This window comes from Tauraco erythrolophus, chromosome 28 (assembly GCF_009769465.1).
Source record: "Tauraco erythrolophus isolate bTauEry1 chromosome 28, bTauEry1.pri, whole genome shotgun sequence".
Taxonomy (NCBI): domain Eukaryota; kingdom Metazoa; phylum Chordata; class Aves; order Musophagiformes; family Musophagidae; genus Tauraco; species Tauraco erythrolophus.
The window spans coordinates 4,274,399-4,288,335 of record NC_141492.1 but is presented as its reverse complement, the minus strand read 5'-3'; the positions used below and the strand labels follow the sequence as shown (position 1 = coordinate 4,288,335).

At 56.2% G+C, this 13,937-nt stretch overlaps 3 protein-coding genes across 3 annotated transcripts; 2 read left to right on the top strand and 1 right to left on the bottom strand.

Annotated features, from left to right (window-relative positions):
* Positions 1 to 836: 836 nt before the first annotated feature.
* On the bottom strand, positions 837 to 4,555 carry SAXO5 (stabilizer of axonemal microtubules 5). The gene is made up of 6 exons (XM_086627523.1): positions 4,036 to 4,555; positions 3,113 to 3,216; positions 2,835 to 2,929; positions 2,619 to 2,743; positions 1,561 to 1,673; positions 837 to 1,025 (listed from the first exon to the last, which is right to left on the bottom strand). Exons 1-6 carry the CDS (start codon positions 4,553 to 4,555, stop codon positions 837 to 839), a joined length of 1,146 nt encoding a protein of 381 aa, XP_086483649.1.
* A 128-nt stretch (positions 4,556 to 4,683) lies between these two features.
* PEX11G (peroxisomal biogenesis factor 11 gamma) lies at positions 4,684 to 6,935 on the top strand. The gene is made up of 5 exons (XM_086627749.1): positions 4,684 to 4,749; positions 4,826 to 5,014; positions 5,097 to 5,275; positions 5,635 to 5,685; positions 5,809 to 6,935. The coding sequence occupies exons 1-5, from the start codon at positions 4,684 to 4,686 to the stop codon at positions 6,032 to 6,034; spliced, it is 711 nt and encodes a 236-aa protein (XP_086483875.1). The 3' UTR covers positions 6,035 to 6,935.
* A 2,455-nt stretch (positions 6,936 to 9,390) lies between these two features.
* Positions 9,391 to 12,601, top strand: LOC104375579 (ectoderm-neural cortex protein 1-like). The gene is made up of 2 exons (XM_086627713.1): positions 9,391 to 11,187; positions 12,111 to 12,601. The coding sequence occupies exon 1, from the start codon at positions 9,391 to 9,393 to the stop codon at positions 11,158 to 11,160; it is 1,770 nt and encodes a 589-aa protein (XP_086483839.1). The 3' UTR covers positions 11,161 to 11,187; positions 12,111 to 12,601.
* The last annotated feature ends 1,336 nt before the right edge of the window (positions 12,602 to 13,937 follow it).

The following is a 13,937-nucleotide window of genomic DNA, read 5'->3' as shown; positions in this document are numbered from 1 at the left end:
CTACGTGTGGAGCAAAGCCTGAACCTTCCCCACAAGATGCAGAGTCAAATCCCAAGAGGAAAGCACGGAGGTTCGTGGGCTCAGCCACTGCTCACGCACGCACGAACTGCAGCAATCGGAAACGGTTCAGTGATCCATGCTCAAATGCTTCGGTGCTGGCTCACGGCACGCGTCCATCAGGCCCATCGGCATGAAAAGGCTGAGAAGAGCACAACTGTGGAGTGGCAGCTGGGAGAAGCAGCAGCTGACCCGGCTCACTCGGCCTCCCAAGGGAGGGGGCTCATCCACCCTCGTGGATCCCTCTTTAAAATCCCTGTATCCCAAACAGAGTTAGTGCAAGCTCAGCATTCTGGAAACCCATGTGAATTATCAACTCCACAAACCCACACGGCTCACCTCTAGGCAAACAGCTCACTCATCATTAGCTGGGGAGGGCCACCTCTCTGCCCTGCTGGTCACTGACCTTTGGCTTCAGGCCTTGACACCAAAATCCAAACAGAAAATTAGAGAATATTCCAGCCCACACAGCCCTGACAGCACCTCCCTTTGCTTCTGATCTCTTGTCCTTTCTCTGAGCTTCCCCCTACCCCACCTGCTTCCTCCAGTGGGTCTCACGATCCAGAGATGTGTCACCCACGCCTTTGGCTAATCCCCCAGTGTTTATTCTTGCTCCACAACACCTTCTTATGTCCTAACTCAATCTGAGAAATAAACATTCCCTGTAACAACACAGAGATGGGCCAAGCGCCGGGCACCAGGACGGCTGACAGGTACCGCGACGTGTAGGCAGCCCACGGTGCAGGAAGTTCTGGGCGGTCACTGAAGAAGGGAGGACATCACAGTGAAAAGTGCACCTTCCTCCGTGGACAGGATCCTTTCCGGGTCCCCTGGGGGATGCAGCTCACTTGGGAGTTTGTCTTTTGGATTCCTGCTGGGGCTCTGGACTTGGGTGTGAACTCGTCTTCCTGCTCAGTCCCGAAGACATCCTGCGCCCTCCGGGGTAGCCCCAGGGGGGAGTGTTTGATCTGAGGAGAGAGAAGAGCTTTCAGCGGATGGGCACGGGGCTGGGGAAGGGGCAGGACGTAACGCAGGACCTGGCAGCCCCTACGGCTGAGCCCCGCGTTGCTGCCTGAAGGGTCACCCGCCCTGCAGCTGCAAGCCGTGCCTGCCCGCGTCCTCCTCTATGGCTGGTGGTGCAAAGGGACGTTTATCCTGGCTGGACACCTCCAGCCATGCCAATTTATGCCTGAGATTTTCCTCATCTGATCCTTTGAGGGGACCAGAGCCACCTTCCCTCTCCATCCAACGTTCCTTGGCTCAGGGATTCAGTGGCCTGTCCTTCCTCTCCCTTCAAAGACTTTTCTCAGCTACGACTCTGCTTCCCACAGAGCATTTACTTGAGACTGGAGGTGGACAGGATTTGATGCGTGGCTGCCCCACCTCAAGTAGCTCAAGAGCACACACCAAAACTGACGATGTTAATGAGGAGGCTACAGCTTTGCTTGGTGCAATCCCACTCCCCAAGCCACCCCGTGGTAAATCCAGGCCTCTTGGCTCTACCTGCTGCAGCACGTCTTTGGAGGGCTGTCGTTTCTGCTGTCCGTGTGGGACCAGCAAGGCCTGCATGGTTGAGACAGAACTTTCATCTACCGACAGATGGAATTGAAGTAAAAAGTAAATTCAAGTCAGTAAATTAGGAAGCGACAAGAAAAGCTTTGCAGTTTGACCTGCAGTCACAGATCTGTGCGCGTTTCCATTAACGAGAGGAAAAGACGGGCTTTGCCGTCAGCACTTTGCTGAAAACCTTTGCCCAGACAGAAAATGATTCTCAGGGTGAAGAGGTAAATGAAGAAATTCACATGGCAGTTACAGGAATATCACTCCAGACGGTAGTTATGGAGCTGCTCCAGAAGTTTGAGGCCAAGGAAAAGATCAATTCAACTGTGATTTGTTCCACATTTGGTAAAACAAATGGCTAAAAAACAGATACATGGCATGAAGAGACCTCTCTCTCAGCTGCAGAGCACTGGCCATCAGAAACAGGAACCAGTGTCGGAGGAGGCTGTTCATGCCTCCCCTGACCAGCTCTAACCGCATCCCTTCCGGAGGATGCATAAGCAGCGTTTGATTGAAATCCTCTCCTTCCTCCCAAACACGAACCCAAAACAACTTCTAAAAACAAATGTAGCAAGGGGGAAAGATCGAGCCGCTGGTTTGTGTCTCAGAAATCATTCACGGCACCGAACACGCAAAACGTTGCTGTCCGATGGCAGCGAATGCCTCTGGCTGGCACAGGCCTCAAAGGGGCTGGTAATGAGATGGCACTTGGGGAAGTGAAAGTGCCCGAGATTAGCAGTCGCTGTGAGAACCAGCAGCAGCAGGCACGGGGCTGAGCACGGCTGTCCTGTCCTCATTTCACTAAAGACATTGCTGCTGCATCAGTGCCTTCCTGCCATCTCCAAGCCCAGATGTCCGGGCTGCCACCCTTCCCAGCGCATCATATGACACGAATGCATTGTATCTTTATCTAGATCATTAAAACTAAGTGATAAAATACACTGTTCAGCTGACTATAAACCTCAGTAGTGGTCTGTACACATTGCCTCTGTGTCACAGACTTACTCTACCTGGATTGTGTACTGGGAAGAGCTCTGATGTCGAGGTGGGGAGTCTGGTGCAGCCATCTCCCAGCTGCAGGTTCGTGCGGTGGATCTGGGAGGCAGCATGTTCCTTGTTATAGGTCCTGCAAGATACCAGACACCAGCTGCTGAAATAGCAATGTTCATCAGAAAGAGCAGCTCCTGGGGATGCCTGTCAGGCTCTCCTGCTCATACCTGTGTGTTCTCTTGTCTGGGGCTCTGAAGGCGTGTTTCTGCTCGCTCATCGATCCACTGATTCTGGCATCCCCAAATTTAATAGCAGACAGGCGCTGAAGGGAAGCCAACAGAGCTACGGAACAGAGGCTTAAAACATAATCCCTTCATTTCCCCTCTCTCTTTCCAGCCATCTGGTTTTCACTTGCACGGATCCCCCCCCTTTTGGGACACAATTTAACATGGGAACGTGCTGCCCTATAACTGTGTCTTGGTCCTGCCCAGAGTCGTGCCGTTACCTTTTTACTTGGCTTTGCAGGTGGACTCCATTCCCCTCTAAACTGCGCTTGATGAGAAGTCTCGTAATAGGACTGTCCATCTCCTTGAATAACGGGAACGCATCCTGCAAACAGCCAGAGGGGGAAATGGTGTTATTTCTAAAAATGCTGCTTACCAGTGTAAGGAAATATCAACGATATCGAAGCTGCTCTTTTTAGCGTTTTCGTGCTCCTGAATCAGATCCGCACTTTGAAATGGCAAAACAATGGAAAACAAAATACAAGGGAAAGATTTGGTTTTCCATCATGTCTTGTAGCAAATGAGCAACATTGTGCTCTGTAATATAGAAGTATTTCCCACATGTCCCATTAACATTCACTCTCGCGATTACATGCAGACCACTCTTTTTCTTTCATTTGTTCCTTCTTTCACAAATCTATCGCGAAAGAAAGGGAAAAAGAACAAAACTAGTTCCCTGGAGAGCTTTCTGCTTGCCTGAAGAACGCAGGTACACACACCTGTATAGGCCAGGCTTATGGTTATTCACTAGTTTGCACGCAAAAATGGAATTTTCTGCCCAAATTGCAGCAGGGTGAGCTGCAACCCTGCAGAGCGTGGATGCAGTGCCTCGAAGTGCTGCAGCCGTGATGCGAGAACTGCTGCATCTGAGGATGCAACGAGCGAAGACGACGGCTGGAAAGGCTGCTCAGCACCCGCGTGGCTGGCGAGCGGCTCTAGGTAGTGCTAGTGACCCGTTTGATGGGCGCCAGATCGATTTGCTCAGCTATAAACAGAGAAAGCAAAATTCCAAATGGTTCTCATGGTTTTAACGCTGGCAGTGTGACTCTGAGCCATGGAACGCCCGGTGCCCGGGAAGGCTGCAGGGCATCGCGGGCTGCAGGGACGGTGTGTGGGGGACAGACCGGACCGTGCACCCGCTCACCCCGGCGCGGGTGCCACGTTCTGGCCGCAGGCTGGGGCTGGTGCGCCGGGTACGAGGAGCGGGAGAGAGACGGGGGGAGCCCGATTTTCTCTCTGTCCCCACGAGGAATGGCGTCCTTCCACTTCTGGGCGGCGGGCAGCGGGGGTGGCCGGAGGGCGGGCGGGGGACAGGGGAAGCTCTCCCTCGCCACCGAGGTGAGGACGCGGACGCGGGGGTCTGCGTGGATGCAGACGGCCGACTGCGGGGGAACAACCGAGGCCACCGGCTGCAGGGGCCTCTCTGGGAACGCCCGGCGGGTTTCCGAGCACTCTTCCCAGCCGCCGCGCCGAGCCGCGCTCAGCACCTGCCCGCTGCGGGGCGGCGGGGCCGGCACCGCCCGGTAAAACCCCCAGAAAGGGCGGAACTGGCTGTGGGAAAACGGCCGCCAGGCGCTTCCCGGCGCAGAGCGCGCCGCTCCCGGCCGCACGCGGGGCAGGCCCGGGAGAGGCGCCGGGACGGCGGGCACCGCCGCGGCCGCCATCGCCGGGCGGGCGGGAGGCCCCGGCCAGGCCCGGGGAGCCGCCAGGCCGCGTCGCTATGGCGACGGCTCCGCCACCTTCCCGGCGTGCCCCGCGCCAGCTCCAGGCGGCGCACCCCGGAAGCGTTGCTATGGCGGCGGGCGCGCTCAGCGGCCTGGTCGCCGCGCTGGAGACCTACCGCGGCCGCGACCGGGCGGTGAGTGGCGGGAGCGGCCCGGTGGGGCCCTGCGCTGCCCGTGCGGCCGGACCCTCACCGGGCTGTGCCTCCGCAGGTCCGCGCTCTCTGCTATGGCTGTCAGCTGGCGGGCGGGGTGCTGGCCGGGCCGCAGGCCGCGCCGTCCGGTCTGCCCGGGAGCCTCCTGGCCGTGTCGGCCAAGCTGAGCGCCTGCCGCGCGGCCCTGCGCCTCTTCGACGACCTCGCCATGCTCCGCTACAGCTACGGCTACGGGCTGGGCCCCAAGGTGAGCGCAGGGCATGGGACACGCCGGCAGCCTGCCCGGCCGCGCCGCAGGCACCCAGGCCTCTCCCCCCGGCTCCCCACAGGAAGAGGACGGGCTGGTGCGGGCACTGTCGGTGCTCTGCAATGTGGCCAACCAGCTCTACTACCCCTGCGAGCACGTCGCGTGGGCAGCCGATGCCGGCGTCGTCCGCGTTGGCTCTCAGAAGTGGTGGGCGCTGAGCACGGCGCTCTGGGCCGTCTCCCTGCTCCTGGGCATCCTGCGGTAAGGCTGGCGGGGGCGCGCAGTCCGCGGCAGCACGGAGACCCACAGGGAACAGGTTGCCCAGAGAAGCTGTGGCTGCCCCATCCCTGGTAGTGTTCAAGGCCAGGTTGGATGAGGCTTTGGGCAACCAGGTGTAGTGGAAGGTGTCCCTGCCCATGGCAGGGGGGTTGGAACTGGATGGTCTTTGAGGTCCCTTCCAACCCAAACCATTCTGTGATTCTATGTTCCCTGTAATCAGGCTGCAATGAAGGACCTTCTGGGCTGCAGAAGGGTGCTCTTCCTCACAAATGTGGTTGATGGTGGTGGAAAACCTCCGCTTCGATGCTAATCGAGAAAGAACTCTGTTCTCTTCTTTTCAGATCCTTGAGAGTCTTGTTCCTGCTCAGAAGAAAGCTGAGGCAGCACAAGCGGTATGATTCCTCTCCTTGGCTGTACAGCCGATTTAACCCAGACGTTTCTGTTGTCATTTGTGAGCTGTCACTATTTATTATTGCATTATGGGCTACCACTGGTATTACTTTTGCTTCCGACAGTACACCTTCAGCTCTGAGTGAAAAGGAAGTGAAAGCCCAAGCGAAGACTGAAGTTTTGAGCATCCTCACAAACATGGCAGATCTCTCCAACGCAATCCATTGGCTGCCTCCGGGATTTCTTTGGGCTGGGCGGTTTCCTCCATGGTTGGTAGGTCTCCTGGGGACCATGACTTCCCTGAGTGGTATCTACCAAGCATCTAGAAGAGGAAACTCTGAGGCTGTATAAACCATAAATAAGCTTCAGAAGCCACATTTTTACATGGTAAAAATGCCTTTAGTGAGGCAGGATGTATTTTAATTTTCCTGGGTGTCCATGATTGTAATCCCATGCATCCTGTAACTGGGACCGTAGCCAAGATGTCTATTACCAAGAGGATTGTTTACAATTAACGATTTTTACCACTCTTCATCAGAGAAATCTTTCAGGTGAATCCTCTGAAAAATCAAGAAATCTCCTAGGACTGATAAAATAGAGAAGAAAAAAGTCACTTCCGTCCTTCCTCCCCATGCCCCAAAAGACAAATGCGCCCGTCCAGTCTTCGCTGTCACTTAAAAGAGCACAAAGTCAGCGTGAGGTGGAGAAATGGCCACGGTTCTGTCAGCCAAGACTTCTACGGGACGGATCCTGCGAGTTGGAGCTCCAGGCTCGGTGCTTGGTGCCCCATTGAACCAGGGAGGTGACCCATGTCGCAGGAGTTTCTGCCTCAGATGTTTTGTTGTCTGAGCCCAGGGCGGTTATTTCGTTTGTGACGGTTGTGTTTCCTTGGAGGCAGTGCCTGGTGAGGCTTTCTTCCAGTCTGCTGAGCTTGTTTAGGGAGAAATATTGGAAGTTGAGACGTCCAGAGGAGGCCACGAAGATGATCCAAGGTCTGGAGCATCTCTGCTATGGAGACAGGCTGAGAGAGTTGGGGCTGTTCAGCCTGGAGAAGAGAAGGTTCCGGGGTGATCTTATTGCAGCCTTCCAGTACTTAAAGGGGCTACAGGAAGGCTGGAAAGGGGCTTTTTCCAAGGGCGTGTAGTGGCAGGACAAGGGGAAATGGATTTAAACTGAAAGAGGAGAGATTTAGATTGGATATAAGAAATAAATTTTTCGCTCAGAGGGTGGTGAGGCACTGGCACAAGTTGCCCAGAGAAGCTGTGGCTGCCCCTTCCCTGGCAGTGTTCAAGGCCAGGTTGGATGAGGCTTTGGGCAACCTGGTGTAGTGGAAGGTGTCCCTGCCCGTGGCAGGGGGGTTGGAACTGGATGGTCTTTGAGGTCCCTTCCAACCCAAACCATTCCATGATTCTCTGATTCCCGGGTAAACAAGGGGCAGCGCTGAGCCTCCAGCTGTGCCTTTACGGGATGCCACCGGGTGGAGCTCTTCCACCAGGCTCTGGCAGCAACCAGCAGCCTTTTTTTTTTTTAAAAAAAAGGCAGTTTTTTTAATCACCTTTCAAAGGACCAATCAAACCAATGCCAAGATGAGTTTTACAGTTATGTTTCAAGGCGGTGCCAATAAAATAATAAACGAGACGAATGCTTCAAAGGTGGCCTCGAGTGATTGTTACTCCTGACAACGGGGCAAACGTTCTTTATCTGGTTCTGGAAAGCTCCGAACAGCGCCTGGGCGACAGGAAACGTTTGTGCTGTGCTGGCTGCAGCTCCCCATCTGTTACCAGCCTTCCTTCTACCGAAATAATTCGGAGCACCTGACTAACTGTCATGGAAATGCATCTTTTGAAAACGGTTCTGCTTACTCTGCGCGGCGCTTGTGCTCCCTGCGGCGCAGACCTGGGATGTTTGAACTCTTTTTTTATGTTGTTGTTTTTGGCACGGACACAGGGAAGCCATCTCCTGCCAGTGTCCAAAGAGCAGAGCGAGGTCTTGGTACTCTTTATCCTTCGCCCTGTCCTCGTTGCTTACCTGGACCTTCACCCTGCCAAGTGCCTCAGAGGACGCCTTCCTGACTGTGCTCAGAATTTGCTGTCAGATTTACAGGTTTTGGTGCAACTCGGAGCGTAGGCAGGTGTTATCGGGAAGAGACTTGTTTTTTTCTCTAGTCAGGCTGCAGGTCTTGTGCCAACAGGCGGAGCAGCCGGGTCCTGCTGCTTCGGGGCAGCTGCAGCTCCTGCCCAGAGCTGCCACCAGCTGTGGTGGCTCCTGCTGCAGTTTGGTGATTTAATAAGAAATCACATTCTCTGTGTTCTTAACCTCATTAAACCATTCCTCCAGGACACGTTCCCCTGCTTAGCATGGGACAAGGGGTGGCTACAGCCATTTAAAAAACCCCAACCAAATCCATGTGCCTCCAACGCCAAATTAGTAAAACTCCAAACCACGCTTTTTGGTTTAACATAGAGAAAGGACGCAGTAAACCGGTCTAAGCGTGTTTGCTTCATCCGCTTCCCGATGAAGTCATCTTAAATTGCAGCTGGTGAAGCGCAGGACAAATTGAAATGTGCAATGATAAAGCAAAATCTGGGAATTCAGAATTTCTGAAATTCTTATTTTCTGTAGAGTGTTTGGTCCCCAGTGACAGTGTTTAAGCACCGGTGGTGGCTGCTGCTGCCGACTGTCCAGGGCAGCACTCGCCCTTTTTCAGCACAAAACCTTGTAGGCAGACCTGATCTTCCCAAAACTGTTTTTTTTTTTCCCTTTTCTTTTTGTTTTCCCTCTTTTCTGGGGCAGCCATCAGCCCAACTCCGCTCCTGCTTTGCCCCGTGCAAGAAAACATTTGCTGAGCAGGGACGGTGTGTTCCGGCCGTGACCTCCCTTTGTCAGCAAGGGATCTAGAGGCCGTTCGCAGCCGAGCTGCTGATTCCAGCTCCCACCCCCGGCTCCCGCTTTGACGGCCGCTTATGGCGGCGTGACGCCGGGCTTTGGGAGCGTCGCTTGTGCCGCACCGTCCCCTTCTCGGCTCCTGCCTGCGGCCTGCGCCTCGCTGCGGGAGGGAGCGGGGCTCCTGCCCCGGGAGAGCGGCCCCTGGGCCCGCGGTGGGGAGCAGCGCTGTGAGGCGGAGACGCACGGGCAGCGAGGGGCACGGCGAGGAAGGGGTTAAGGGGCGGCGCATGCGCGCGCCCGGCCCCGGCTCCCATTCACAAAAAAGCGCGAGCGGAGGGCGCTGCGGGCGCTGATTGGCTGCTCCGCCGCGCCGGGCGGGGGAGGGGGCGGGGCCGGCGGCGGGGCGGCCACGCGGCGGCGGCGGGGCGCGGCGGCAGAGCGGGCGGCGAGTGGCGAGTGGCGAGTGCGGCGGCCTCGGAGCGAGCCCCGGAGCGGTGAGGGGGCGCGGGGCGGGGGGGGCGAGGGCAGCACCGGCAGCGCACATCGCCCGCCGGTACTCCGCGGGGCCCGGTGGGGCCGTGCCCTGCACCGGCGTTGGGTCCGGGACTGCCCGGTACCCCGCTCCGGTCTGCGCTGGGCGAGCCCCGCCGCTGCGGGACGGCCCGCTCCGAGCTCCCCTTACCGGCCGGGCACCGTGCTCCCTCCGCAGCCCTTCGGCGCGGCCCCAGCTGCACCCCTGCCCGTCCCGGGCCCCGGTGACCGCGCTGCCGGGCTTCCCGTGCTGACTCCCCGGTTTTCTCTTGCAGAGCAGCCTCACCACCATGTCCGTCAGCAGCCACGAGAACCGGAAATCCCGCTCGAGCTCCGGCTCCATGAACATCCACCTCTTCCACAAACCGGGCCACGCCGACAGCCTCCTCACCCACCTCAACCTGCTGCGCAAGCGGCACCTCTTCACCGACGTGGTGCTGCGGGCGGGGAACGAGGCTTTCCACTGCCACCGCGCCGTCCTGGCCTCCTGCAGCCGCTACTTCGACGCGATGTTCAGCGGGGGGCTGAAGGAGAGCAGAGACGCCGAAGTCAACTTCCACGACTCCCTCCACCCCGAGGTGCTGGAGCTGCTGCTGGACTACGCCTACTCGGCCCGGGTGCTGATTAACGAGGAGAACGCGGAGTCCTTGCTGGAGGCTGGGGACATGCTGCAGTTTCAGGACATTCGGGATGCTTCGGCCGACTTTCTGGAGAAGAATCTCTACCCTGGGAATTGCTTGAACATGTTGCTGCTGTCCGACGCCCACTGCTGCGAGCGGCTGCTGGAGCTGTCCTGGAGGATGGCGTTGGCCAACTTCACCTCGCTCTGCAAGACCGAAGACTTCCTGCGACTGCCCAAAGACAAGCTGCTGGAGCTGGTGGAGAGCGAAGAGCTGGAGGTAGAGGATGAGACGCTGGTCTACGAAGCTGTTATAGGTTGGATCCGGTACGATTTGCCCCGACGCCATGAAGTTCTGCCGGAGTTGCTGCGTTCCGTCCGCCTGGCCCTTCTGCCCGAGTCCTACCTGCGGAAGCAAGTGGCCTGCGAGAAGCTGGTGACCAGCCACAAGCTGGGGGAGGAGATCGTGGCTGACGCCGTACGGTGCAAAATGAAGATCCTGCAGAACGATGGCCTCGTGACAGGCTGCTGTGCCCGACCCCGCAAGGTCAGCCAGGCCCTGCTGCTGCTCGGTGGCCAGACCTTCATGTGCGACAAGATTTATATGCTGGATCATAAAACCAGCGAGATCATTCCTCGTGCCGACATCCCCAGCCCTCGTAAAGAGTGCAGTGCCTGCGCCATCGGGTGCAAAGTGTACATCACCGGCGGCAAAGGCTCCGAGAACGGCGCTTCCAAAGACGTCTGGGTTTATGACACCCTCCATGACGAGTGGGCGAAAGCTGCTGCCATGCTGGTGGCGCGGTTTGGCCACGGCTCCGCTGAGCTGGACCACTGCCTGTACGTGGTGGGGGGTCACACAGCAGTGAGCGGTGCCTTCCCGGCCTCTCCCTCCGTCTCTCTCAAGCAAGTCGAGCACTACGACCCGCAGCTGGACAAATGGTCCTTGGTGGCTCCTCTCCGAGAAGGCGTAAGCAACGCCGCCGTGGTGGGAGCCAAGATGAAGCTGTTTGTTTTCGGCGGCACCAGCGCCAACCAGGAGAAGCTGCCCAAGGTGCAGTGCTTCGATCCCTGCCAGAACCGCTGGACGGTGCCCGCCAGCTGCCCTCAGCCCTGGCGTTACACAGCCGCCGCCGTGGTGGGCAGCCACATCATTGTCATCGGGGGGGACACGGAGTTCTCCGCCAGCTCCGCTTACCGCTTCCACAGCGACACCTACCAGTGGTCCAAATTTGGGGACGTCACCGCCAAGCGCATCAGCTGCCGTGCTGTAACGTCGGGCAACAGACTGTACGTGGTGGGAGGCTACTGCGGGGCTCAGCGCTGCAAGACGCTGGACTGCTACGACCCATCATCCGACACCTGGAGCAGCGTCACGACGGTGCCTTACTCCCTCATCCCCACCGCCTTCGTCAGCACCTGGAAGTACCTGTCTGCCTGAGTCACGGTGTGGCGAAGAACCTGGAAGGTAAATAGTTGTGGATCAACCCAGAGCTCCTCTATTTAACCTTGCACTGCACTAGGGTTAAACCTTGAGGAGCAGATGCGGGTGGATCCGGACTGGAGCTGTCCTAGCCTTGTGCAAACATCAGCTCCAGAAATGTGCTTCCAGGCTGGTAGTTTGGAATCTAAAATTCTGCAAGAGGAACTCTCTTTAGGTGCTGAAATGCTGTAGGGAGAAGATTAGTATAAATAACGAGACACTTAACCGGGCATCCGAGCCCTTCCTCCGAGCCTTGGCCTATGCAAAGACTTTGGGGAATGCTCCTGGAGTCGATCCTCCTGTGAACGGGCAGCCTGTCTGCAGGAGCTGGGATAGACCGCGCGGTGCCATGGGGGGCTGGCTGCTGCTTTTAGCACAGCCGCCTCCTCCCGGTGCCACGGTTAATCTGCTCGTGGCACCCAAATGTCTTGTGGGACGCGAGGGCTGCGAGCTGGTGCCAGAACAAGATTATAGCTGGGATTTAGTCCCAGAAGGGTTGGTAATTGCATTTGTAAGACAAGCCCTGTCTGCATATAAACACAGGGTTTCTCCGCTTCTCATTTTTCTCTGGTGTCCTTTTTTGTGCCATTTCTTCACTGCTAGGCAGCGATTAACTTTTTAAAAATTTACAACTGGAATTAAACCTTTCTAAAGGCTCTTGGCAGAAAAGATGCCAGCAAATCACACATCCCTGCAGGCTTTTTCTTCTCCCCTTGCAAGAGACGTACTACTCAAATGAACTTGTTTAATGTCATGAAATATCTTGTGATACCTATAGAAGATCCCTGGATGCAGAGGGAAATAAGCAGCCATCACTCCACCGTAAGCGCGTTCGAGGTTTCGAGGCCCGAGGAGTGTTCTCAGGTTTGCTGCACGCTGGTCTCACGATACTCTCTTCTGCATTACAGGCTTTGCACCTGATTTTGCCAGTGTCTCACTTCACCGAGGATCCAGACCGAAGACATGGGCAGTAGAAGTGCTTCTTCCTACCTGGCAAGTCCTGGATGCCAGCCCTTGCGTGGCTCTCGTTAGCATCAGCCGGGCTCAGGCAGCGCAGCTTTGGCCTTGAACCGCTTCTGTAAATCCCCTTCGTTCACACCGGGGGGGGACACGAGCACGGAGGGACCTCCTTGGACTGGCAGCTTGTGCTGTCCCGTGAGACAGCAAAAGGTTTCCAAGTTTTCTCCTAACTCGTGTGATCTCAGAGCAGGAACCAGAGGAATATTTTTTTTTTACTTCTTTCATTGAATATTTTGTTTAAGTGATATTTACTAGAAAGGACACAGGAAACTTAAGTAAGTGGTGGGCAGCTCTGGGCTGCGCTGCTGTCTGCTGTGACTCGGAACGCAGGTGGCACCAGAGGCAGTTGCCTGAAATGTCTTAATACATGACAGTACTTTGCCCGTGGGCTGGTTCTGTACATTTATTTTAATTTTTTTTTTTTTATACAGCAGTTGTGTGTGTTTATTACTCAGCCTGGAGCTGCTTCAATAAATCTGAATAAAATCCACTATGTCCCTTGCCTGTTCTGTATGCTTAAGCTGCAAGTTTGCCCAGCCCACACTGGAGATAATGTTTAGGAAAATAGCAAAAAGCGTTCCCTGCTTGAGAGTCCAAACCTTCATCGGCCGGAGAGAGCTCAGATCTTCCCATATCGTTGTAACGCGGGACTTGGGAAAGCTCAGGTCTCATACTGCCTTCTAGCTTTGAAGGACACGCAAATCTGTTTAAAACTCCAAAGATCAAGCTATTCTCTGCCCTTACCTGGTCACCCTCCACGGAGCTGGGTTTCCTCGCTGCCAAAATAATGGAGGAAAGCGCTGCCACTTCTCTCTCCGAGGGCTGTGTGCTCCGGGCCCTGCTGCAGGTGGTGGTGGGGCAGCGGGTGGGAAGGAAAAGCTCTGTTTAGGCTGGGAGGTATGAGACAGGAACGGGCACGGTCAGAGGAAACGGGCAGCAACGGTACAACCAACTGTCTCACCACAGAAGCATGGTTTGGGTGTGATCCATTATTCAATTTCAGAGTTAAATAAATCAATGTCACAGCCCTTCCTCACTGCTAGTATAGGCAAGAACTGGCAAGACTGGAAGGAAGCAAGCTGCCCTGCTGCTGGTGGCTGAAGGAGATAAACTGACTTCACTTCCATCCTGTTTTCTGATGCCTCTGCCATTTTCAGCCCCCAGGCTGGGCCTTTTTCCATTTTCCCTTGCCGTGCCGCCTCTCCATCGCTTGCCGAGCCCAACGAGAGGCTTGTGCACCAGGCTGCAGGGAGAGGAGCCCACAGCCTGCCCTGCAAACCCAGCCTGGAGCACCACAGGCAGCAGCACAGAATCACAGAATTGTTACGGTTGGAAAAGACCTTGAAGACCATCAAGTCCAACTGTGCAGCAGCTGGAGAATGGGGCAACTCCCAGCTTGGCTGTGCCTCGCACACACACGAGTGCAGGCAGGCCAGCAAGCGTCCAGCCTGGGGGAAAGTCACAGCACAGGACATGGCTGGGACTAGAAGCCAGCAAGAAGCATCTCCATCCCCGTTAGCGAGCCAGGAGCTGCTTCACCTTTGTTACATCCACTCCTGAGGGCTGGACAAAGTCTGACTTTGCTCAGCAAGTCAGGGGAGCGGAGGTTTCATTCCCGGCTGTTTGAGCAGCAGCTGTTTTATTTATGCTGCCAAGCAATAAGGGTTGGCTCCCGGCCACATCCGCCTTTTCCATCGGGGACAAAGTTGCTTCCA